This window comes from Anabrus simplex, chromosome 11 (genome assembly GCF_040414725.1).
Source record: "Anabrus simplex isolate iqAnaSimp1 chromosome 11, ASM4041472v1, whole genome shotgun sequence".
In the NCBI taxonomy this organism is placed as follows: domain Eukaryota; kingdom Metazoa; phylum Arthropoda; class Insecta; order Orthoptera; family Tettigoniidae; genus Anabrus; species Anabrus simplex.
Genome location: NC_090275.1, coordinates 15,995,603 through 16,020,000, shown reverse-complemented (window position 1 = coordinate 16,020,000; position 24,398 = coordinate 15,995,603). Strand labels below are relative to the sequence as shown.

The 24,398-nt window shown below is 40.2% G+C and overlaps 1 protein-coding gene across 2 annotated transcripts in view; it reads left to right on the top strand.

The window, feature by feature from the left end:
- Nucleotides 1-24,398, top strand: part of Appl (amyloid-beta-like protein) — a 76,017-nt gene that overhangs the window by 19,562 nt on the left and 32,057 nt on the right. The window contains exon 1 of one of the 2 annotated variants that reach the window (XM_068229734.1): nucleotides 13,535-13,953. The exons of the other annotated variant lie outside the window; for it this stretch is intronic. Within the exon in view, the coding sequence (XP_068085835.1) occupies nucleotides 13,914-13,953 (40 nt within the window). The 5' untranslated portion in view covers nucleotides 13,535-13,913. Of the gene's footprint in view, nucleotides 1-13,534; nucleotides 13,954-24,398 lie in introns of those variants that run through there. 2 annotated transcript variants of the gene reach the window in all.

Genomic DNA, 24,398 nt, shown 5'->3' with positions numbered 1-24,398 from the left:
CCCTTTTAGTCGCCTCTTATGACAGGCAGGGGTTACGTGGCTGTTATTCTGTCGCCTTCAGAACAACACGGCAACAGAAGAAGAAGAAGAAGAAGAAGGAAATCTGGATGTTTGTGAAAAAATCATAATAATCAATATCTCCGTTCTTCTTCGTCGCACTGTAGAAACGTACGAAACGTAAAACATCAATAAAGTATTTTACACAAATTTTATTCGGTACAGTCTTCCGATATCGCAAACACTTGACATTTTCTTTCGTGGTTGCCTTAATATTATTACGCCACATAGCCTAGAGCACAAAGCAGGTATCCCCGTGTTTTGAGAAATTCTGTCAGCCATTTTTTCGTGATATTCACTGCAGGCAAGCGATTACAATTTCCTTTACGTCACACCGACACAGATAGGTCTTACGGCGACGATGGGATAGGAAAGGGTTAGGAGTGGGAAGGAGAGGACCGTGGGCTTAAGGTACAATCCCAGCTTGTGCCTGGTGTGAAAATGGGACAGGACGGAAAACCATCTTGAGGGTTACGAGTAGTGGGGTTCGAACCCACTATCTCCCTAATGCAAGCTGATAGTTACGAGACCTAATCCGCACAGCAAGTTGCTCGGTAGACAGGCAAAGAAAAATTGAACAGACCCCACTTTCAACCTTTGGACACGTGAGAAAAAAGCGAACTAAGTGGCAAAATCTTCAACTGTCGGTTCCTCCAGCGACTCCAACTTACACACTCCATTACAGAACGTAATCGATACAGACAGCTATTTTTTGCCCCGCGCAGTCCCACAGTGTTCGAAATTCCGGTACAGCCTGTAGCCTAGCGTTCTATTGATTGCTTTGCAGGAAGCCTGCCCTCGCCCCTGCTTGGGGTTTCCCCCTCGGCTTTTCCCGTTCTCTCTTCCACCCCACCCCCCTGCCACTCTTCCCCCATAATTCCCTTCCCCACTCTTTATCCAAATCTATCCATCTGTCCCTCTCACACGCAGCGCATCATACCCAGAATAACATAAAGGTTTTTTTTAAATGTATTTTCATTGAATCAAGATTCCCGTAGCTATCCTAACGGATGAAAATATGTGTTTTGTAAATTGGGATTTTCAAAATATATATCTGAAGTTACATTAGTAGAGGATATTTTTTCAGTATTTGCTGGTTGTAATTTGATCGACAAAGCGCAGAATAAGCGGTTTGGACAACCATAACAAATGAATGCATTCTCCCCACAGATACGTGAACGTGTCCTGCGCGTGACAGAGATGGACGAAGTGCTTAAATAAAATTAATCTAGACATTTAAAAAAGGAAGCTCTGCGCCATGCTGTACAGGTGTGTAAGACTATTTATACACGTCACTTCCGTTTGGAAACGCCCTTTCGACATGCCTTCCTATTCTCCTACATTTTGGAGTCCGCTCTTACTTCAACACTCCCTCAAGCTGGTTGCTGTTTGTTCCCAGACTTTAACTTCGTCGTTGGTAATATGACTAACTGGTTCGGTGCACAAGTCCTTGGGATCGAACCCCAACTGACTGTACCTGTACATTATAAAAAACGAAATTGAAAATATCATCCGAAGCACCAGATTAAAAGCGCCTGACGACTGTCAGATGAGACCCAGTATGCACTCCGTTTCTAATAACAAGACTGTATATTGCGTGCTATTACAAAATACTGGTATACCGTACGAAAACCTCAAAGGTGACAGCGGTGATTATTGTTTTATTTTACAATTTTGCTTTACATCGCACCGACGCGGTTAGGTCTTATGTCGACGATGGGATAGAAAAGGGCTAGGAGTGGGAAAGAAGCGGCTGTGGCCTTATTAAGGTACAGCCCTAGCAGATGGGAAATCGCGGAAAAGCCATCTTCAGGGCTGTCGACAGTGGAGCTCGAACCCACTATCTCCCGAATGCAAACTCACAGCCAACTCGTTCGGTCGATTAAGATATTTTTAAAAACGCACAAGTGGGAAAACATCCTCTATCGACAGTTACTAGACGGGGAAAAATGGAAGGGATCCGACACTTCGAAAAATGAAGGTATTGACTAAAGAAAGGCAAGGGTCACGAAGGGTGTGGAAATGAAATACTGCTTGCGCCTCTAAACCTAATACGTCGGGGTCGGAAAAGAACAAAAGTTGACCAAGGGAGGTCGAGAATAGTTTAGTAATGTTTTATTTTACCTGGCAAAATTAAGGCCTTCAGGCCTTGTCTTCATCTAACCAGGCACTGAAATCTACATGTATTACATTGTATTGCTTTACACAAATTAAATTAAAAGTAATACAAGAATGATGAGTAATGAGATGAAAATAAGATTATATAAATTAGGTATAATAAAAGGAAAAATCTTAAAACTAATATCCTACATGTAAAAAAGAGGTAGTACACTATATAAAATGTTATAACATTTGAAAAACAAAACGGTTAATCATTCTAAACTAATCTTCTACTAGGGTATCCATGACAGTAGAATTGTTTTGAGTAGCAGCATCAAGTTAACATGTGATTCTTAAAGTGCTTCCTTGAAAGTGTGAATAGTGCTTAACCCTCTAATACTTTCGTGAAGGAGGTTCCACTGCGTATGAATTATCGTAGATGGCAGTTCTATGGGTAGGTAAAGCAAGGATAGAATTATTAGTAGATCTGATTCAAGACTATGATAAGAAAAGAGGTATTTGAAATATGAAGTATGGTAAAATGGCTGTGAAGAATGAAGGTTTTTATGGAGATGGCATAGGGTATGCACAGTGCGACGAATTTCTAGTCGGGGCCAAGATAGATGGTTATATGAAGGAGTTACATGGTCATAGTACCGTAGGTTGCAGACGTATCCCACACATGCTTCTTGACGACGTTGTAATCTGCTCAACAACTTGCACCCAGAGTCTGTATAAATCGCGTCACAGTAGTCGAAATGAGAGAAAACCAGAGTTCCTACCAGCAATTTTTTTTTTTTTTTAAGGAAATTAGTATTCTTACCCGCACAGCAAGTGCAATGCAGAAAATGTTTTCTGGGTGATGTTCGTAATATGCGTTTTCCATGACATGTCATCATCGCAAGTAACACCTAGGACTTTCACTGATGACATGAATGGTATCTTAGTATAGATGAAAGTGGGGAGCCTGGAATAAATAAGTGGAAACAATGTCAGGTCTCAGCTAAGGGGCCTGTGGTCGCCAACCCACGCTCCGAAGTTAAGAGCCCCTGGGGCCCTTTTAGTCACCTCTTATGATAGGCAGGGGATACCGTGAGTGTTATTCTACCGCCCCCGCCTATAGGGGATTCTGAAGGTGAAAATGCTCTACTAACGAGACTCGAATCGGCTAACCACAGATACTTGACGCTTTTACTCTTCGGATAATTCTTTTAAAAAAATTAAAAAAGGAAACGACTAAATGTTCTGCTTGTGCCCAAGGACTCCTTCATTAGCCTGATGTGGTAGGTATTCTTGCCGGTTCCTTACTGCACGCGATCTCCTTGACAGTAAAGCGGAGCAGGCTGCTGCAGCTGTGGTAACCATTCTTGCCAGAGAGCGTTAAGAACGGTTGCAATCGACTAGAACGTCAACATAAGCGTCTTTATACATTTATAATGGAGACTGTAACATCAAGTGGTAAATATACTTACCAGTAGCTCTAACCTCTAAAGGGTTAACGAATGTGACTGATGTTGATGAGCGGCCATCCCTCTCTTCACCTGCCACAGACGTTCAAGCAAAATGTATGGAAATTCGCGGAAGCACTTGTTGGACATCACTTTCTCTACATATACAGACATAGTCTTCCTGTCAATGTTCACAGCTTCCATGCATTGGCGCGCAGAAAACGGATCACTGTACGGACCACTCCTTCAGTAAATGGCGCTGTACCAAGCTTCTGCTTTATAAACTTGTACACTTGTGCGCGATCCATCGGTTTGCCAGCAAACTATCGGATACAGATTTTGGAGCGAGCTCCGTTCCTTCGTTTCTGAGTTTAAAATAAGGAAACATACTTTCTGACACACCCCCATACATACCGCGAACTATTTTGTGATATCTAAAGCCATTTCTTTTCAGCGACTTATTTAACGTATAACTTCTTCAGTTTGTCGAAACTAAATGTATAAACCATCTGAAAAAAGAAACAATTAAAAAAAAATATGACATGTTTCGTTCTGGAAAAAGCATCATCAGATTCTTCTCGGTCCGAAGGCTGGTTGGATCCTGAACAGCTCCATCATTAGCTGCCATTGATGGCGTTCTGGGTAAATGAGCACAGGTAGTTTACCGTTGCTTACCTCACTGAGCAGAACTTGTTATTACATATCAGTTTGCCAAGCCCTCTGAAATGCACGCACCAACCGACCCTATGAGCAACATTTTCACACCATTCTTAGTAGGGACTGGCTGCATAAGGGATGGAATTACTAGCATCACTCATACCTCAGTCACTTTCATATTGTCAAAGCCAAGGATAAGAATGAGACAGGCCAATGAAAGTAACAAAATTGCTCTAGCCCGTGCTAGAAGACATAGTGCACGCAAAACTAGGGTGACCAGATTACAAGCATGAAATTATGGGACTTATCGGCCCAAATTTAAGATTTGAATTTCTTGACACCAACCACAGAGCTCACAAATAGTACCATTTATTTATAGAAAACCAGTAGAGATTATTATTATTATTATTATTATTATTATTATTATTATTATTATTATTATTATTATTATTATTATTATTATTATTATTATTATTATTATTATTATTTTAAAGAAGCAGCCCAATACCAGCACTATCAAAAACATCAAATGTTGCAAAATACACTGTTCACTGTGCAGAATTATAAGTTGCCATTTTTACATTTTATCTTACGCCTGTCTCACTGGTTTGTTACATTTAGTGCCAACCAAACAAACGGTAATTACTTTACACAAGGAGAAATATACATCAGAGCTTTGTGGTAAATAAAGTTTAAACACGGTATTTTAAAATATAAGGGACGATTCACGAAAAAAGGAACAATATGCGTCCCGTATAATGTTGAAACTACTTCTTGGCAGACAAAGTAGGGGTCCCCATACTACGGAAAACGTAAAACTAAGCAATTTCCTCAAGTTGAAGGGCTGAAGGGGCCTGGATGGTTTCAAATTGTGAGTCTTGGATAGCTCTGTCAAATGCTTAAAAAAAAATTGAATATCACTTCCGGCCTAAATGCAGGTCCGGAAAAAAGCCTAAAATCTCTTGTTTCTTCACTCGATTTCCTTTTTATTCAAATCCTAGCCAAATTAACTATTTTCATAATAATTTCTGTAATGTGTTCATAGTTCAATACCCTCAAAGCGTTATAAGGGCTTAAGTGAAACTCTGCCTTAACTCACATAGCGCTCGTAGTGGTAGAAAAAGGAAATAGGGTAATCTAATCACGGCCGACTGGATCCCTCGCTGCGCTAGCTAGAGCGACGCATCTAGTCGGCCGTGTTCTAATCGACCAGATAACGATAATTAAGAAAGGGATTGTAATTTTTAGGAATAGATAAAGAACATATTCTCATACTTTATTATATTGTATTTGCCTAAAATTCATAGTTCATATCCCTAGGATGTTTTCAACATTGAGTTGTTTGCTTTAAGGGTTAGAACTGTGGATTTTTGCTGGGACAACGGGAATCCTGAGATAAATAAGGGACAATCTCCTAGAATAAGGGACATCTGGTCTCCTTACCCTAAACACTAGATCTCGCCAGCAAAGGCATCGCTATTCACTGTAAACTATGAACTCGTCACTTCTCAACTTCAGTACTCCGCAGCCTTATGCATTCCTCATTAAGATAGTAGCAAATTTTAAGTATTGAAGGATTTAAATACAGGCTAAATGTTTATACGTTTCTAAATATTTTTGATTGTGATTTGATAGAATCTGATGATGTTCTTTGAAAACGAAATGCCATTCTCTTTTTACTTATGTCGTTTCTTTTTCAGTTATAATTCTGTTATTATATGTTTTTATTTTTCAATTGGTTTCTAAATGTATTTATTCGTAAATTAATTTCAACAGACTGAGAACCTAACAGTTCTTTAAAAAATAAAAGACACCCCGTACTACTAAAAGCTAGAGTGTTCTTATAACCCAGTCCAAGTAGAATAATGTTGTGTTGATGCAACGACTTCTTGATGGCGAGGTAGATTCTCACACAAGTTCATGTAAGAGCTATTTTTAATAACGTTGCCGAAAGCCTGACGTCATCGTGTCGGTGAACAAAGCCTGTGTGAATTAGGTCCCGTGGCAGACCAAGCGAACGAGAGATACACCGCCTATGTGATCGGTGAAGCGAGCATTTACAGGCCATGGGATTAGATGGTACACTGAAGAGGCCACCTTTTTTACAATCAGATAATAATAACAAAATTAACAACATTGTATATCACAATTCATTTTAATATGTTGTTTTTTGGGTCGTTAGTCCATGCAGTGGCTTGATGCAACTTCCATGCCAACCTATCCTGTGCTGAACGTTTCATTTCTACGTAATTATCCTACATCTACTCTGATCTTCTTGTCATATTCATGCCTTGGAGAACACCTATCATTCTTACCGTCTAAAATTTCCTCAACAATTGACTGAACAAGTCCTGGGTGTCATAAGATGTGTGCTATCATTCTAACTCCTCTTCCGTTCAAATTGTCACAAATCGTCCTCCTTTCTTCAGTTCGATGTGGAGCACCCGATGACTCCAACATGTATTGGATTGCCATATCGAGCGGCTCTGCTCAACACCATCACGGGAAAACGGCGGCACAAAAATTTGTGAAATTCAGTACTTAAGCGGAAGAAACTAAGGTGCAAATTATTTTTATGAACTAAAGGAGACGGGGGGTATATAGGGGCTATTTTTGTTTGTACAGAATCAGAGGTAAACTACGGCACATACAAGACCTCAGCATTGAAATGTGAGGTAAATTGGCGGAGAAAATAGACAATTTTTTATGGGCTCGAAGGGTGGGGATGCACTTAACTGCATTTAATAAATTTCTGGAGGCAATAAAGGCTAGAAAAACCGACGCATTTGAGATATAACTTCTTCTACCACTCTTACCACACCTGTGGGGTCGCGGATGCGTACTGTGTCGCACATGTGGATTTGGTTCTGTTTCACGGCCGGATGCCCTTCCTGACTCCAACCTTATATGGAAGGATGTAATCACTATTGCGTGTTTCTGTGGTCTTTGGTAGTGTAGTGTGTCGTCTGAATATGAAGAGGAAAGTGTTGGAACAAACACAAATATCCAGTCCCCGAACAGAAGAATTAATTAAACACTATTAAAATCCTCGACCCAGCCGGAAATCGAACCAGGGAGCCTCTGAACCGAAGGCCTCAACGTTGACCATTCATCCAATGAGTCGGACTTTTGAAAAAATATAACTATCCTCAAAAAATAATTCAACTCTTCTTTTTACATCTTTTACTTCCCCCCCCCCCCCTGAAAAAGCGGATTTGTTTAATTACAAAGGAGATTCCAAATACCAATTTTTACGTCTGTAAACTGTTCAGTTTTTGAGATACAGATTTGCCCTTTTCACCCCCTTAGCGACGGGAGATTCAAAAATCCTCCCTTAGTGAGCACCCACACTGGAATTTAAATGTATTCCCAAAGTTTCATTTCTTTATGTCCCGTAGTTTTGGCTTGGTGACGATGAATCAGTCAGTCAGTGCATGTTATTTTATATAGATAGATCGTAAAAAACATCGTTCTCTTAGCGGTAGCAGTCATGGTTTCGAATATGTTATTTTATATTTTTCCTGTCTCTTAATTATGATACTGAACTCCAACCAATATTCTATACCTTTAATTTACCGTGGTTATATCGTTAATGAACGCAAACACGAGTTTTTTAAACCGACAAAAAAGAGCAATGATAATTAACATTTCGCGTTGCGACTTTTTAACAGCCCATTATATCACGCTTGCCAATAAAAAAGGATTTCCTCGTGCAATATAAAACGGCTACCCCCACAGGGCTACCAACATTCTCTCTCGGTCAAATATCCCCCCCAGTCAACTATTTCAACCACATACGGCCATTAAAGGCTACACGATTGTATTGATGATGGCGCCCTCCAATTACAACGCAGAATAGTAACGAAACAACAAACAACCATGTTGTCTTGTACCTCTGTGAGTTAGAGGGAAGGACTATTTGTCACAAAGCCACAGACATCCTGAGGCAACGGCACAAGAAGTACTAACTAGTTGTATTCAAATGTAACATTATTTTTTGGAACTTCAAAACCATGAAGAGACGAAACAAAGCTGGGTTGAAATTTGCTTTCGAATTGTTTCATTATGGGCTGCTAACAAAAATGTTAGTCGATTTAAAAGACTAGAAGCATTTAGAATGCGCTGTTTTTTCCTCTCTAAATCCTGTTGGAACGTTCGAAGTGGTATTACCATTAATGGAGGCTGTTGTGAGAATTTAAATCCGACGGCTAGAAATGAGATTTGGTAATGACATATGCGACAACGAAATATACAGGGGGGGATAATAAAGATTACTGGTACAGTGTGTGTTCAAAATAAGGGGTTTTCTGAATGTTGATTCCGTACTAAACGCAAACGGATATTCTCGAGAGTAGGGCAAAAACGCCAGGCCAAGATAAACAAACCTGTTCCTAAAACTGTACTTCACGGTGCTACAACAATGACAAGCGACCGCTGTTGACCCGAAGCTCTGCAACTTAAGAAGTAAACGCATAAGTCAACGCGACAAATCAACACCTCCTGGATAATATCTAGGAGGTGTTGGACGAATCCCCTCGGTCGTTATTGTTGGTGTTCTATGTTGCCGTCAGATAGCTTCCCAGTTGTTCTCACATAGGCTGAATGAACCTCGAATCAGCCCTCTGTTGCTGTTAAAAATCTCTGACCTGCACGGGAATTGACTGCAAGACCTCCCAGTAAGAAGCAAGCTCGCTACCACTAGACCGCAGGACCGGCCGATAAAAACAGCAGTAGGGTAAAGGGATAAGTCTTGGAGTAAGTATAATGTGTCCACTGGAGTGATGAAGACCAATGCAAGTAGCTAGAGACATCTGTTGAGGACTCAGAGAACGAGTGGTAATAATGAAATGCTTAGCCTGCAAATCGGACGTTCATGATACGTATTCAAATATCTATCACGAACTTACTGGATCACGAGTATCTAACCAAACAAACCCCACGGCGCAATAGACCAAAGGACCATGGCCTACCAAGCGACCGCTGCTCAACCCGAAGACCTGCAGATTAAGAGGTGTCATGTGGTCAGCACGACGAATCGTCTCGGCCGTTATTCTTGGCTTTCTAGACCGGGGCCGCCATCTCGCTGTCAGTAACTCCTCAATTGTAATCACGTAGTCTGAATGGACCTCGAACCATCCCTCAGATCAAAATCACAGTATTCCAATTCTTATAAAATAATAAAACTGCCCTCTCAAGTCTTGTGTTCCCAAGTGATTCTACTATGAACTTCGCCCTAACACTGACCTCCTTGCATGCCGTTGAGTTTTCCACCATATCCATTGTTTTAATAATACTTTTCTTCTTCAAGGCTACATCAACATAAATTTATATCACTCGTCACGTAAAACCAAACAGCAAATATCGCCGCCGTGTTCTCTTTTTTATTTTATGGCGCATCACTTCTGCCAACTTAACTAGTTACATATTGAAACCGCAAAACATAACCATTAACATACTAACCTTAATGTAAATGTCAATAATGGAGATTCCCTTACACAAATAAATGCTCAATCAAGATATTCGTAATTAAGTCAGTTTTCAAGCTCAATGAGGAATTAAGGAAATACAGACACACTCTCTCTCTCACGCTCACTTAATTCAGTGTTATATGTCTATGCCTTTATTTTGATATGCGCAATACTATAACCGTATTTTTCGGTGTTTGTCCGGTATAAGTAATTCAGCACCCTATTTGCTATTACTTGTCGGCCTGAAATGAAACCACGCTGTAATAATACACACAAGTTAATATGTCGTAAGTTAACAAAGAATACACAAAGGCCAAGTCTGCAAACCGTACTAAAGTCGTGACAAAAATAAAGGTTAGGTTAGGTTAGGTTAGGTTAGGTTAGGTTAGGTTAGGTTAATAACAAAATGGCCTTCCATTTCAACTGAACTGATCTTTATAGACGAGGTAATGTTGCTTTCCTTTTCGGAGGAGTTCTTGCAGATTTTTCTTGCTTCTTCCACACCCTTGTTGAATTCTATACATACAAATTGGACGAAATAAGACCGTATTATTAAAATGCTGCGTTCGTTATTTAACACAAACTAGGTACGTTATTGAATGCATTATTCGAACTTGCCACAGTTCTACTTACCAGGTATTACCCAAACAGATGTATAATACTACAGAAACAGAAAATATGCTTAATTATACCCGAAAATGTAACATTGGTGATTTTCATAATGCGGCAGTGACGGTACGTACATCTCGCAAGTCACGAAAAAATCACGAATATATAGTGCCAACGTGCAAGATTAACAGTAAGACGTCGTATCGGCAAGTGAAAAATGAAATGGCATATGGCTTTTAGTGCCGGGAGTGTCCGAAGACATGTTCGGCTCGCCAGGTGCAGGTCTTTCGATTTGACTCCCGTAGGCAATCTGCGCGTCGTGATGAGGATGAAATGATGATGAAGACAGCACATACACCCAGCCCCCGTGCCAGATAAATTAACTAATGGTGGTTAAAATTCCCGACCCTGCCGGGAATCGAACCCGGGACCCCTGTGGCCAAAGGCCAGCACGCTAACCATTTAGCCATGGAGCCGGACTATCAGCAAGTAGGGTTCCTAAATTGTACGGTTAGCGACACTGAATCGATCCCAACTGTTGGAAAATAATTATAAATCACTACCTTCAGTATTAACAGGGGAGAAGGAGCTTACATGCCAGGGAGTGTACAGTAAGTTACATATGCTGCGGCTTCCAGAGGCATGTCTACTCGCTACAGTGGCTCTGTTGAAGTACTGTATATGAAAAACAGACGAACCCCGTATCGAACACATCCCCAACTTCCGTCCTTGGTTCGCAGTACCGTTAACCGTACCACTCGGCGTGCGGCTCGGTGTTTTTTATTTATTTATTTATTTATTATTTATTTATTTATTTATTTATTTGCAAGTTGCTTTACGTCGCACCAACACAGTTAGGTCTTATGGCGACGATGGTACAGGAAAGGGCTAGAAGTGGTAAGGAAGCGGCCGTGGCCTTATTTAAGGTACATCCCCAGCATTTGCCTGGTGTGAAAATGGAAAACCACGGAAAACCATCTTCAGGGCTGCCGACAGTGGGGCTCGAACCCACTATCTCCCAAATACTTAAGCGACTGCAGCTATCGAGCTCGGTGCTCGGTATTTCGTATGAACCTGTGACCTCAGCTAAACTAATTTACTTCAAGAAACTCATCCGTGAAATAAGTTACATTTTGAGGTAACACACGCGTCCAGCTGTACTGCAAGGAATGTTCTTTTCTAGCGTAATTTTGCTACCCTACTCTCTATTTATCAAAGAGAAGCCTCCTTTCCATTCTAATACATAAACTTGTTTATCAATGTTCCGCCTTCGCTGTCTCAGACAGACTATCGTTTCTTTCTCTCCGCACGTGCCATTTCTCATTTTTATTTGTTTTACTCGGAACGTGGACAAGATCCTATACTCTGCGGAATGTTCTGCCTTCTCGAGCAAAAACTGATGAAGTCACGTCCCAGTTCAATATGTAGAGCTACTCATGGGGCATAGAGGATCAGCTTGGAAGTTGCAGAAGCACGGTTGCCAATATGCTAAACTGTCTCTTCATTTGGCGCGATGCCTATTAGAACGAACGGGATGATTTTTACTTAAAAGAGTAAGGGACTGTTACGAAGCAGCATTTGAAAAAGCAAATAAACACGTGGAACCTGCATAAATATTGCGAAAACACATTTCGTGGGACGTGGAGCGATTAATATTTTAAAATCCTAAACTGTGAGATGGCTGTGGAACAACTTTCCCGTGACCATCTCCTATGCTTCCGGGATCCAACTGAATGTATGGTTATTTACATGAAAAATTAGTAGTGTACACTCTGATAAGAAAAGCATTGTGCACTCTAACCAGCATGCATTTTGAACATTAAAATGTATTTTTTTATTTTGTCAAGGCACCTGAGCTTAAGCTCACTGTGGTGCAGAACATTCTAATATTATAATGGCTATAGAGTATTTATTTATAAAGTAAAGGAATACACTCCAGTACTATAAGTTCGTGACATCAAATCAGTTTAGCGATAATTTTGGTTACCTGGATAGATCTAAGTACCGATACTACTTATCACACACACGTTAGTATCATAAAATAGTAATATATCATAGACATATAATCATAGGCCTATGTATATATTTTGTTTTATATAATTGCATTATTTCACTCTGATACAATATCAGGCAAACAACTAAATACCCACTGAGGGTGGGGGACGCAGACGAAGAATATACCGACGGTATCCCCTGCCTCTCGTAAGAGGCGACTAAAATGGGCGACCAAGGGATGATGACATTAGAACCATGAGACTACTTGTGATTAGTACCATTACGTGAGAAACACCGTAGGTCGACGTTACTTGCGACTAGCGCCACTTTACGAGAAAAAACATGGGTGTACTTTACATAGGAGCAGCGCCATTATGCACGAATCACTGCGGGTCTGGGCGTTGTTTGTGGTGTCATCGGTCAGTTCCACTGTGTTCAGAATTAGTCTGCGTTACCTATTAGTAGTACCACTTCATGAGAAACACAATGGGTCTATGTTGCCTTTAATTAGTACCACCACGTAATTAAAACCATGGGTCTGCGTTGCCTGAGAGTAGTAGTACCATTATGTGGGGAACACCATGGGTTTGTGTTGCCTGTGAGCGTTGCCATAATGTGTGATACATCGTGGGTCTACATTGCCTATGATTAGTTGCACTATGTGAGCAACACCATGAGTATGCGTGGCCTATGATTAGTTGCCTTTGTGTATTCTTATTGATTTACGGCATTTGTACATGAAGTATGTTTGCTTTTGTGTATAATTACAGCGTGGTTTGTCTTCAGTTCGACAAATAATAACAAATTTGAAGAAGGGGGCTGAATTATTTACACAAGGCAAACACCGAAGAATACGGATATACTGATGCGTACACTTACTACAAAAAGTATTGGCACACCCCATGTTGTTGTACTATTGGGAGCAATGAACGAGAATGTAACATGCAAGAAATACACGTAGACAGAGATACAGTAGATAGGGCTACACAATATTACGTAGTATATCATGCATGGACACGAGCAACGAGTGATTTCGAAAGGAAAATACAGGATTAGAACCGCCAAAAATAATTATTGGCACAGTGGAGCCCTCGTACGCCTCGTTGGTGTAAACAGCATAGAACACCAGGACATGTGCCTGTACCAGTCAGTCTGACGGCAGATGTGGTAGCGTTCAGTACTGTCAGCATGGGACCAAAGAAAGGAGAACATTGGGTTACTGCGCTCACAAGGCAGAAGTTACACAGAGATCGGTAGAATACTTACTACCAGCCTCTTCACTGTTATACACAAATTTAAGGAGCCTGGACAAATACAGTAAAGACAATACGCGACACTGAGCGAGATATCGAGGGACAGCTATTGGAGCTCTCTCTAGCGAGTAGACCTGAAAACTACTGGTTCTGTCATAAGAGCACGTGTATTTTTGTGTGAAGTTTTTGGTGTTATTTATGCGTTTTCAGTGAGTTGACATAATTAAATAGTAGCGTGTGTCATTCCTTAATATCTCCTCTCAACATGAGGGGAAAGGTAGGCCTATGTGCTGTGTTTGGCTGCAGTAACTATGAAGTAGAGAAGAATGCGCGGTCGTTCTTCAGGTTCCCTCATGACAAGAAAATGTAAGTAATATTGTGTTTGCATATATATTCTCCCAGTGACAGAGATCTTTATAGTACTTCATAATCATCTGACCTGCTCGACCCATATTTTAACTGGCTTAAAGTGTGTGTTGTTGTAGGTGTGATCTGTGGGTTTTGAAATGTCACAGAAGTGATTTGGATAAGGTGTAGCCTACAAGAAAGAAGGGACGTTACGCTTATATAAGAATTATAAGATCTGTTCAGATCATTTCCAGACCAGCGACTTCAAAAATCCTCGACTATACTGTACCGTACCCAGGGGTAAATACCCTCTAGGACGATGCCTCCATTCCTGTATGAACATCCGACTAACTCAGGGTTGGGCAGAGTGTGGGTAGGTTGTCGGTTGGATAAGGATAAAAAGTCGAAGTTCTACTCTAAAATATCAAGCAATGACGGGAAATGGAGGTATAACACGAATGAGAAACAATTATAGGGGGTAAGATGGATTTATTGATAAATATCCCCGATCATATTACGAGAAAACAATTAAATCAAAAAAATTAATATGTCAAAATGAACTCAGAAATGTAGAAAATAAATGGAAATCAAAAGTTACTTGAATGATAAGACAAAATTTTAAATCAAAAATTAAGTTCAACAAAGAACATTATATACCTCAAAACTGAGCTGCTTCTTATAGTCCATTATTTATATTGTCTGGCAACAAGTGTACGCAAACACTGACATGTGGTATTTCCGTATGGAGTTACACACTATCGCATCACAACGATACGATTTCCAAATTTAAGTTAAATCCGAGAGTCGTCGAAATACTACCGTTAAATAAAAGTTACATTATAAAGAAAAGTTACGACGAAAAGGAAAATAATTAAAACGCAATGGACGCTATGTAAGTTATGCAAAATACTAGGGGCATATCCTACACTATATCTACAACAATCCAAATAATCAAACTAAACACATCTATATACATCGGATATCGAGTAAAGTCTTAAATGCTACACAGATTATAATGTGAAACCCGGTTCACTACAAAAGATCTAGACAGAACTAGATAAACTATCAATACTTCAGCACTCGGGCTGTTCCCTTTTAAAACAACGAGACAAGGTATACAATCACAAATAACAATGTAAAACATCAACCTGTAAGGGAAAGACATATAAAATAACCCTTGATATCACGAAGAAAGCAATGGGCAACATTACCTCCTTCTGCTGCATTTGAGCGCTCAACAGCGCGGTCATCCATCATGTACTTCCGGGTAGATTACGAGCTGAAAAGAAATGTTGAACTCAACACTATGCTAAAGTTTAGATTCTGTCTCCCGAGGCTGTCACTAGGAAGTTTCGTCTCCTTCACACGTACAAATAAACACAGGCCAGAAATCAGCTTGCCATGAGATAACGCCTTTCGCCGGCTATACGGAAACTCACGTATATGCATTCCTTCTTGGCATGCTTTTACCATTGAATATCATCAGACTCAATAGTCTGGAATTAATACTGTCCATTCTGATCACAATATACACTCAGAAGACACTTAGCAGGCACACACATCTGCACAATATTCTTTCTCTTAACAAGGCATACAATCAGCCTGCATCAATACATTATAATTCGGCATGCAATTTTTATCTCATTATTTCTCATAAATGCCATTGGCCTTCCACATTATGAGACTCAGTTCATGTCCTTTACAGACCATCAGGTAAACAGAATCCAACTTAACTCAAAGATCTTCCGAAAAATCTTGCGTCATGCAGAATATCTATACCTGTCTCTCTGAATAACCGAAATGAAATGAACTAATACGTATTGAACGTTGTATAAAGATGAACCTGTCAATCTAGCCCTTCTAGCATATAAATAAGGAAAACTCGGAATATCCTATACTATGTAACATACGTAAATAAACAACAACTAATCCTACCAATCCCTCATTTTCCCAATCATCTAATCATAAAGCAAAATGAAAATAAAATAAACATGCATTATTCCCGTATCCGAGCCTATCATATTAACAAAATTAAACAAACACATGCCGTCAGGCTTACTTTACATGAAAATTCTATCTACACTGCCCTAGTACCTTAACATAATTTACATATCATGCCATAAATAACACATGCATCTTAACTGAATTCCATCCGACGACTCTCGAGATACCAGGATAGCAGCTTACATCCCCGCTGATTGAGGGATTTACTCCATGTTAATCACAGCATTAACATGTGAGAATGCACTTCTTTCTTCTGCATGCATCGCCATCATCTTGCTGGAAAATACTCCACTGGAACACAGAAGACTATGGTTGACAATATCTTCGCTGTTTAATGCTACGAGCCGAAATACCCTTTCTCTTTACAAGATCAGCTAAACACACTGATATAATTATAATACACTTCACTTAAAGGGTGAGAATACAGTTTTAAAAGCAGCACACGGTTCGCTACGGAAGTTCCCCGCGAAACGCGCCGTCACGAAGTAGTGAAACAATAGCATGTCTCCACTACACTTGCTACACATCGGTCACTAAGCACCGTCTTTATATATTGAAAGTAAACTCTGCTAAAATATACTATTCCATTTACTCAAGAACAGTAAGATCTTCCAACTGCACAATTTAAAATATCATTTAGAACCAGATACTGTTACTGGAATCACGATCACCAATTCAGAGTTTGTGCTTCCGCACTATCCAAGCATTTAACACAGAGTGACGCTCTCCAGAGCTTGGGTTACTGAGGAGGCTTCGGTGACGCTATATTAATACTGGGGTTCCCGGGTGTCTGAACCAACCACCAATCAGAAAATTCGTCGTATATGATGACACAATATTTATTGTGATATTTTTACAAAACACAGCTCAAACACTAGCAAATCGCTTCCACCAATTTTTATATTACTTTTCCAAATATATCTGACTTCTGAAACTGTAGAAAACCGATTACTTACAGAAACTGACTTTAGCAACTGAGCACGTTGGTCATTCTGGAATTAAGATTTGGCGCGGTGTGGCCTCCATGTTTCCCAAGTCCTTAATTTCCATTGGCTGAAATATATTGCTTGGTCAGCATCTAATACACGTGTCGATCCTGGCCAGCGCTTGGTTACGCCACCCTTTCTCACGGTCATACGGAAATATGAAGCAATGTCCAGCGACTCACTGTCTTGCTCAACATCCGGTATCAACTATCTTGGGATACGATGCTTTAACATGTTAGACTGTAACTTTTATGAATAAATTTTACATATTGGGTCAAATAATACTTTAAGTATTACTATGGGCCGGCAGGATACGGCTCAATACAGCCAAGGGAATGTTACATTATTTTTTACTCTAATTGTACGTAAATATTCCTCAAAGCATCACTATCGACAACATTTTAATACTTTTCTTTCTTTTATCCCTCTTCTCAGATTAAATCCGGGATTTTATAGTTTTTCTTTCTGTTAGTAGGCTTCGTGTTAAGAGGAAAACTGTCCAGCTATTAAATGTTAATTCATTGCATCATATGTGTAAGGAATGTGCCGATACTTTTATTGACAAGTGTCTTAATGTGATGATACAATGTTTTTAAATGAGAAAAAAGACAAATCCAACCGTAAGAGTTCAGGCAGGAATGCTAAAGCTAAAAAAGTAATGCATAAATGAAAGATCAAGCCATTTCACAGCAGTCCATTTCATATCTTGTTTATATGTCTTCTAATTTCAGTCTTTGAATAATAACCTTTTAAATAATTCTTCATTCATTTATCCAGAATTGCTTTAGCAACTCCGAAGTTAATATCTCAATAACACTTTATTTCTAGACATCATTTATTTATCCATTTCCGTATATACATTTCCATTGATATTTGAATTTAGCGCGATTTCTTGAGGTCAAGTCACTAGGAGCGCCACCGTCGAATTGTCTCCCCAAGGTCTGTCTAGGGAGGTCTGGTCACGCTACCACAATCCTTTGCGGTGGCGGCCATATTGGGTCTCAAATATCGTTGTAATGTGGACGTGCCCGATGTAATGATGCGAGTTATTACTTGTATTTTGAAAGAAAACGGGATACTGCGCCGCACCAAATTGTCAAAATAAGACAACTGACGGAATTAGTGTTTCGCTTCCCGAGAGATAAGCAGAGGTGAGCTCAGTGGGTACAAAACTGTAGGCGTAACAAATGTCAACCTATAGATAATTCTTCTTGTGCTAGGTTGGTGAAGTTATACATTCGTATTATTCCTGAATAATAGTATGTTTATATGAACGATGTTCTATATTTATAGGTCTTATATATTTTCTTCTAGCATCATTTTGAAGTATCGCAATTTGAACTAAAGAGGGCAGATGGACGGAATCTACTCAAGTGGAATTCCATCCCAGAAATTTTCAACGTCCCTAATCCACCTAAGTCTTTGACATATAATAAGAAACCTCCCAAGGAAAGAGAATTATCTTTCAAAACAAGCAAGAAAAGTAAAAGGAAGTGTGCAATATTGGTATTGATGTTTATGAAAATTTCCTTTTCATGTGTCCGGCTCCATGGCTAAATGGTTAGTGTGCTAGCCTTTGGTCACAGGGGTCCCAGGCTCGATTACCGGCAGGTTCAGGAATTTTAACCATAATTGGTCAATTTCGCTGGCACGGGGGCTGGGCGTATGTGTCGTCTTCATCTTCATTTCATCCTCATTACGACGCGCAGGTCGCCTACGGGAGTCAGATCAAAAGATCTGCACCTGGTGAGCCGAACTTGTCCTCAGACGCTCCTGGCACTAAAAACCAAACGCCATTTCATTCCATTCCTTTTCATGTAAACTACAGACAGTATCTTTCTAACCCTACATGCAACGTAGAAATGTTTCACATATATTTGAAATGCTTGTTCCTGTTCAATTACCAATTATAATCACAACAAAGAACAAGCCTATCACTTCAAACTAACAATTTATGTCCAGCTGGCCATCATTACAACAATTTTATTGATAATAACAGTCTTATACTGTACTGTAGTTATTATTTACAGCTAATCATTCATCTTAAATGCTCTATAGAGTACATTATATGGCTGGACAAACACTTAAAGATCACAACACTCGCTTCACTCGCACTAACCAACTACTGTAATTTATATCCTAATGTAATCCCTAAGAATGGAGGAGCGGAAAGGAACTGGCCACCCTACCGCATATAAACTCCGGCTCAGGAACACCTCTGCGGAGGTTCGGACCTGCCTTCGGGCAGAATAACCCTTACCTACCTAATCCCTAAAATAGCCTAACCTAAGTTAACTCAACTTAACAGCGACTGAATTTCTATTTCTAATGGAATCGTGTCTACCAATGGCTTTAATTTTCTTAACCATTATTATTATTATTATTATTATTATTATTATTATTATTATTATTATTATTATTATTATTATTATTATTATTATTATTTGCATTAATATTAGGACTCGGCTAAGAGCCCCGTGGTCGACAACCCACGCTCCCTAGTTAGGAGCGCCTGACGCCCCTTTCAGTCGCCTCTTATGACAGGCAGGGGAGACCATGGGTATTGTTCTATTGCCCCACCCACGGGGGGAAATCTATTTTGGGTTGTGACTACGAGGCCCTTAGCTGAGTCTTCACATGGCTTTCACTATTCTAGCCCATCCGACCTCCCCTGGTCAACACTTGTTCTTTTCCGACCGCGACGGCATTAGCGCATTCGAGGCCTAGGAAGTTTTTCATTTCCACGCACTTTGTGGTCTTCATCTTTCTTTTGCCGATACCTTCATTTTTCGAAGTGTTGGTCCCCTTCCATTTGTTTTCTTCTGATTAGTGTTTATAGAGGATGGTTGTCCAGTTGTAGTTCCCCTTAAAACAATAATCACCACCACCACTTTGTACTATATAGCTGCATGGGTTATCAATAAACTAGTTAAGAGTAGCTAAGAACATCACTCTTGTTGCATATGTGCAGAATATTTTGCCTTAGAACCCAAAGAAATACCATATGAATGGATAACAACAATTACCATACATAATTTAATGCACTCAAGAGGCATCAGTGTTTGTCAACATACTGGGGTAACCTTTTAGAAACGCAGTGGATATCGGAAATTACTTTCTTAATAAAGAAAACGCTAAAGGTAATTTATTACAACCGTCGTTTAGTACTTTAAACACAGTACTTCAAGTTCAGTATTTCATGTCCCGGTAATCATAATATGACACAGGTGCTGTACAGATTTCTATGTTTCTGTCAATAAGATTACGTATTTGACAGATGATATTAATAAGAAACACAGTAAGACCAAATTGTAAGGAATTAAAAGAGAAGAACATGAGCTTTTCTGTTGATTCTTGTTTCTCAAAAAAGAATTTCAAGCTCTGTTAATTGTCTTCCTATTCAAATAGTTGTGAATGTATTCATATCATTTAAGTGTTATACAGTTATATATACATGACCAATAAATGCCCAATTATTTTTTTTATGAAAAGCAGTTGGTATTTTGTTTTTATTTCAATGTACGGTACCGAAATCCTCTAAATTCGAATACACTTGCCTTTGGTTACGCTCGCTTAAAGACCCAATATGGCGGCTCCATAAGTAGCATTCGTGACTTGACCTCCCTAGACAGACCTTGGTCTCCCATTTTAGCAAGGTTACATCCGTAAGTGTCGCGTATTGTCTCTACTATATTTGGCCTGGATCTACAGAAAACAAAGCCAGATCAGGTCGCCCACGAATACTCACACAGCACGAGAGACGGCGTATCGTACGTTGAGTCCAAAATATTCGATAAGAAGTGCTGCCTCGTTAGCTATAACATCTGACAAGACGATGAGTGCACAGGATGTACTCGTAGGTAAATAGGAAGAAACGCCTTGAGTTAGCCAAGGAATATTGTGGAAAACCGCTGGAATTTCGGGACACTGTCATATTCTCAGACGAGTCGACCTGTTTGGTTCTGACGGACCAACGAAAGTGTGGCTGATATCCCTAGGAGGCTTTCAACACTGAGTTGCTTGCCTGTGGATTTCGAAGCTAAGAGAGGTCATCATATGAAGATAAAGTTGGAATTCAAGATGAAAAATTGGGATAAATATCCGTTTATAGGAATCGAAATTAGGGATTGGAATAACGTACCATGGGATATGTTCGGTAAATATAATGTGTTTAAGAAACGATTGGTGTTTATGATGATGAGGCTTGTTGTTGTTTAAAGAGGTATAACATCTAGGTCACCGATCCATTTTAAACAAAAAGTCTAGGTAAATAATCTAGAGGGAATCTCCCATCTGGGCGACAGCCTTATATGCAGACCAATGGTGATTGATAGATTGATGATAGGAGTGTGGCATTCTCTCGCTCGTGACGTCGCTTGGCCCTGATACGTACACGCGTTCGACGCAAGACTCGTCGGCAGGCTAGCGAACATGAGCGGTAACAAGAGGTGCCCTAATTATCAGCGCTACATCGTTAACATATACAGTAGTACATCTCCTGAAATATACCATAGAAAGCACTTTCACTCAGTGACTAGACTGAACAGATTGTTTTAATTAAGATGCTTCTTCAATAAATAAACCTAAGCAGTAATTAATTATGAACAGAACAAAGCAGTTGCTTATTAAGAAGGAAAATAACTGAGTGAATTTCGTTAGATGTTTTCTCCTTTTACCTTTGATCTCGAATGTTTCATTATCGATAGCTCGTTATTGAGCCGGCTCCTTCTGTCTTCGAGTTACATCAAACAGCTACAAGACTTCTCTTTATACGTGTATCCAGCGCTATGAATTAAACAATCCTATAATATTGAGAGGCCGGGACCTAAGAAAGCTACTCTCTAAAAGCTCACAGGCTGTGGGATAGGGTGGCGTTCACGACGCTTCAGTTGATACGAGAAACCGTTGCCCACTTGTCGCCCACTTTCATGAACTTCCCTCTGTTACTGAGAAGGGTATTAAGAAAAATTTAATATGAAGACCCCAAATTATAGAATGTACGGTCAAAATGTATGTAAAAGCAATAAATGATACGTAAAATTAATTTCCACATTTTCATTTATTGTCGTGGTGATTATTGTTTTAAGAGGAAATACAATTACGCAACCATCCTCTATGTAACACTAAAGAAGATATCGGCCAAAGAAAGACACGGGCCACGAAAGGTGTGAAAATGAAAGACTCCCAAGGACTCGGAAACTTAATGCCGTCGGAGTCGGAAAAGAAGAGGAATTGACCAAGGGAGGTCGGATATGATAGATGGAAGTGGGGAGTCTGACAGGACTCAGCTAAGGGCCCCGTGGTTGCCAACCCACTACCAACAGTTGTCTTTCATGGTTATTTTTGATCATTTGACAGACAAGTGTATTTTTGTACCTCTTCAATCAGTCTTTCTTCCTTTGGTCTCCCTTCCATGATAATAAACAAACACAGAAACAATTAAGCGATATAACGGCTGTTGTATTGAGGTTATTCACGAAAACCACACACATGAAAGGACTGTTTGCTAGATGCCGGGCAAAGAAGCGGTCGTGCACATGCGCGAAGCCGGGTAACGCTATGAAAATCACCTCCTTGGCGATCTGTAAAATTTAGCTTAGCATTGCTTAGCTTAGCGTAGCTTAGCTTTGTGTGTGAGGTAGCCTGGTCCCGGAGCGGAACAGGTACGTTTCGCAACTGCCCGTAGTTCCTGTTGCAACGATCGGAAGCTGGATCGGGGGTCATCTGTAATGCATACATCCAACTATCGCATGGACTATTTACAATACCGATGTATGTTTGGAAACTCGAAAGTGACATGTTTACACAAGATATGGCTATTTGTTTGTGACACTCTGAAGCTGTTTTCAGTCTCACTTGGCGGAGAACGTATACTCTGGTAACAGAGACAACATAATAAGTTGTACAGGAAACACAAAAATACCGAAGAGCAGAAACGTAAATAAAATGAAGATGTTTTCAAGATAAAAGAGCAATCGCTTCCTTATAAAGTTGTCAGTAAACGCCCGTCTGACCTTGGCAATATTCTTCGTAATGCTGTAATCGTATGAACACAGACTTACGCAGAGCATCTAACTACTCCAAAGAGTAACGCACAACAAGCAGGTCAGTACATACTATGCATAGCGTTCCTGGAGGGTGGTTGTGGCTGGCCTTTGCTCCAATGGGTTGCGGGTTGGTTACTTCCTCTGGCTCGGGGACTGGGTATGTATGCTCTGTTCAAAATTGGAATTCATGCTAGGTAGGGCCCCATTCTCACAGACCCGTACGTCGCCCATAGGAAGCAACTCGAAAGATGTACACCAGGCTCAGACCTCTCCGGAAGCCACACGCCATTATTATTGAGGGTACAAGGTCGCTTTGGTTCGGGAGCTACGGGCGGTTGCGAAACGTACCGTAATATTTTGCACATATCACTTTGGATCAATCACCGTTCAACTGTAAGTTTCGTCGACAACTCCGCAACTGTTCCTTGTGAGTCTGACATTTCTTCCAGATACTAATATCAGTTTTGATGTAATCATGTCTGATGGCTGGGGTTCATCCGAAAACTTGTGTAAGGTGACGCGACAGAATGTGTGCCGGAAGTGTAACCATAGCAACCGTGTAAGGTATTGTTACCTAGCAACCGTGCAGGCTATGTCTTATGGCTGGTGGTCAACTGAAATTGGCAGCCGTTGACCGAGGGCCATGACCGGGAGACATATTTATGATCATCTGATTTTCGCAAAGAGAAAAGTGGTTTCATTTTCGTCTTTCAGGTTTCCTGTACGGTCACCGTTGGCGAACACTGCTTCTCTTCAGATGAATGCCCTTTAGAGCTCTGGATGGGGGCTTGCCTGCCGTAAAAGAAGAATAAAAGTGGCAACTTCCCACCGATTCTCCACTGGGGAGCGTGTGTTGCCGACGACGGGGTCTCTAGCTGAGTCTTATATTGCTTTGTCTTCCTCATGCCAGACTCTCATATAAAGGGAACTCTTTATTCTACTGTCATAAGTAAGATGGCTTGATAATGAAGTCGGTTTGTCTGTATAAGGAGAGTACTACCACATAATTCCTTTTAAAACAAGATCACGATGTTCCTTTCATTGATCTTGAGCCTGTTCCTACAGCAAAGTTAACTAAAGCCAAAGCAACCAAGCCTGTACTTCTACTTGACTGTTGATATCGTAATCATAACCGGGGCTACTAAAGCCAGGAAGAGATCCTTCTTTTCTTCCGAGTGTTCTGAACATGGCATTCAGTCACAGCTCCGAAGATCGTAGGCCGATAAACACGGGTGTAAAATACAGCCATCTCGATATGTCTATTAGTCACACTCGCTACACAATTGGAATATGTCCCGTATCGACTTCTTGAACGAACGTCGCCGTATGTAAATGGCTTTATTGAGCGAGTATAAAAGATATAAGAAAGAGCTCTCGGCAATATCGAAGCTGGAGCAATATGAGCAGAGGGATGGCACATATTTAG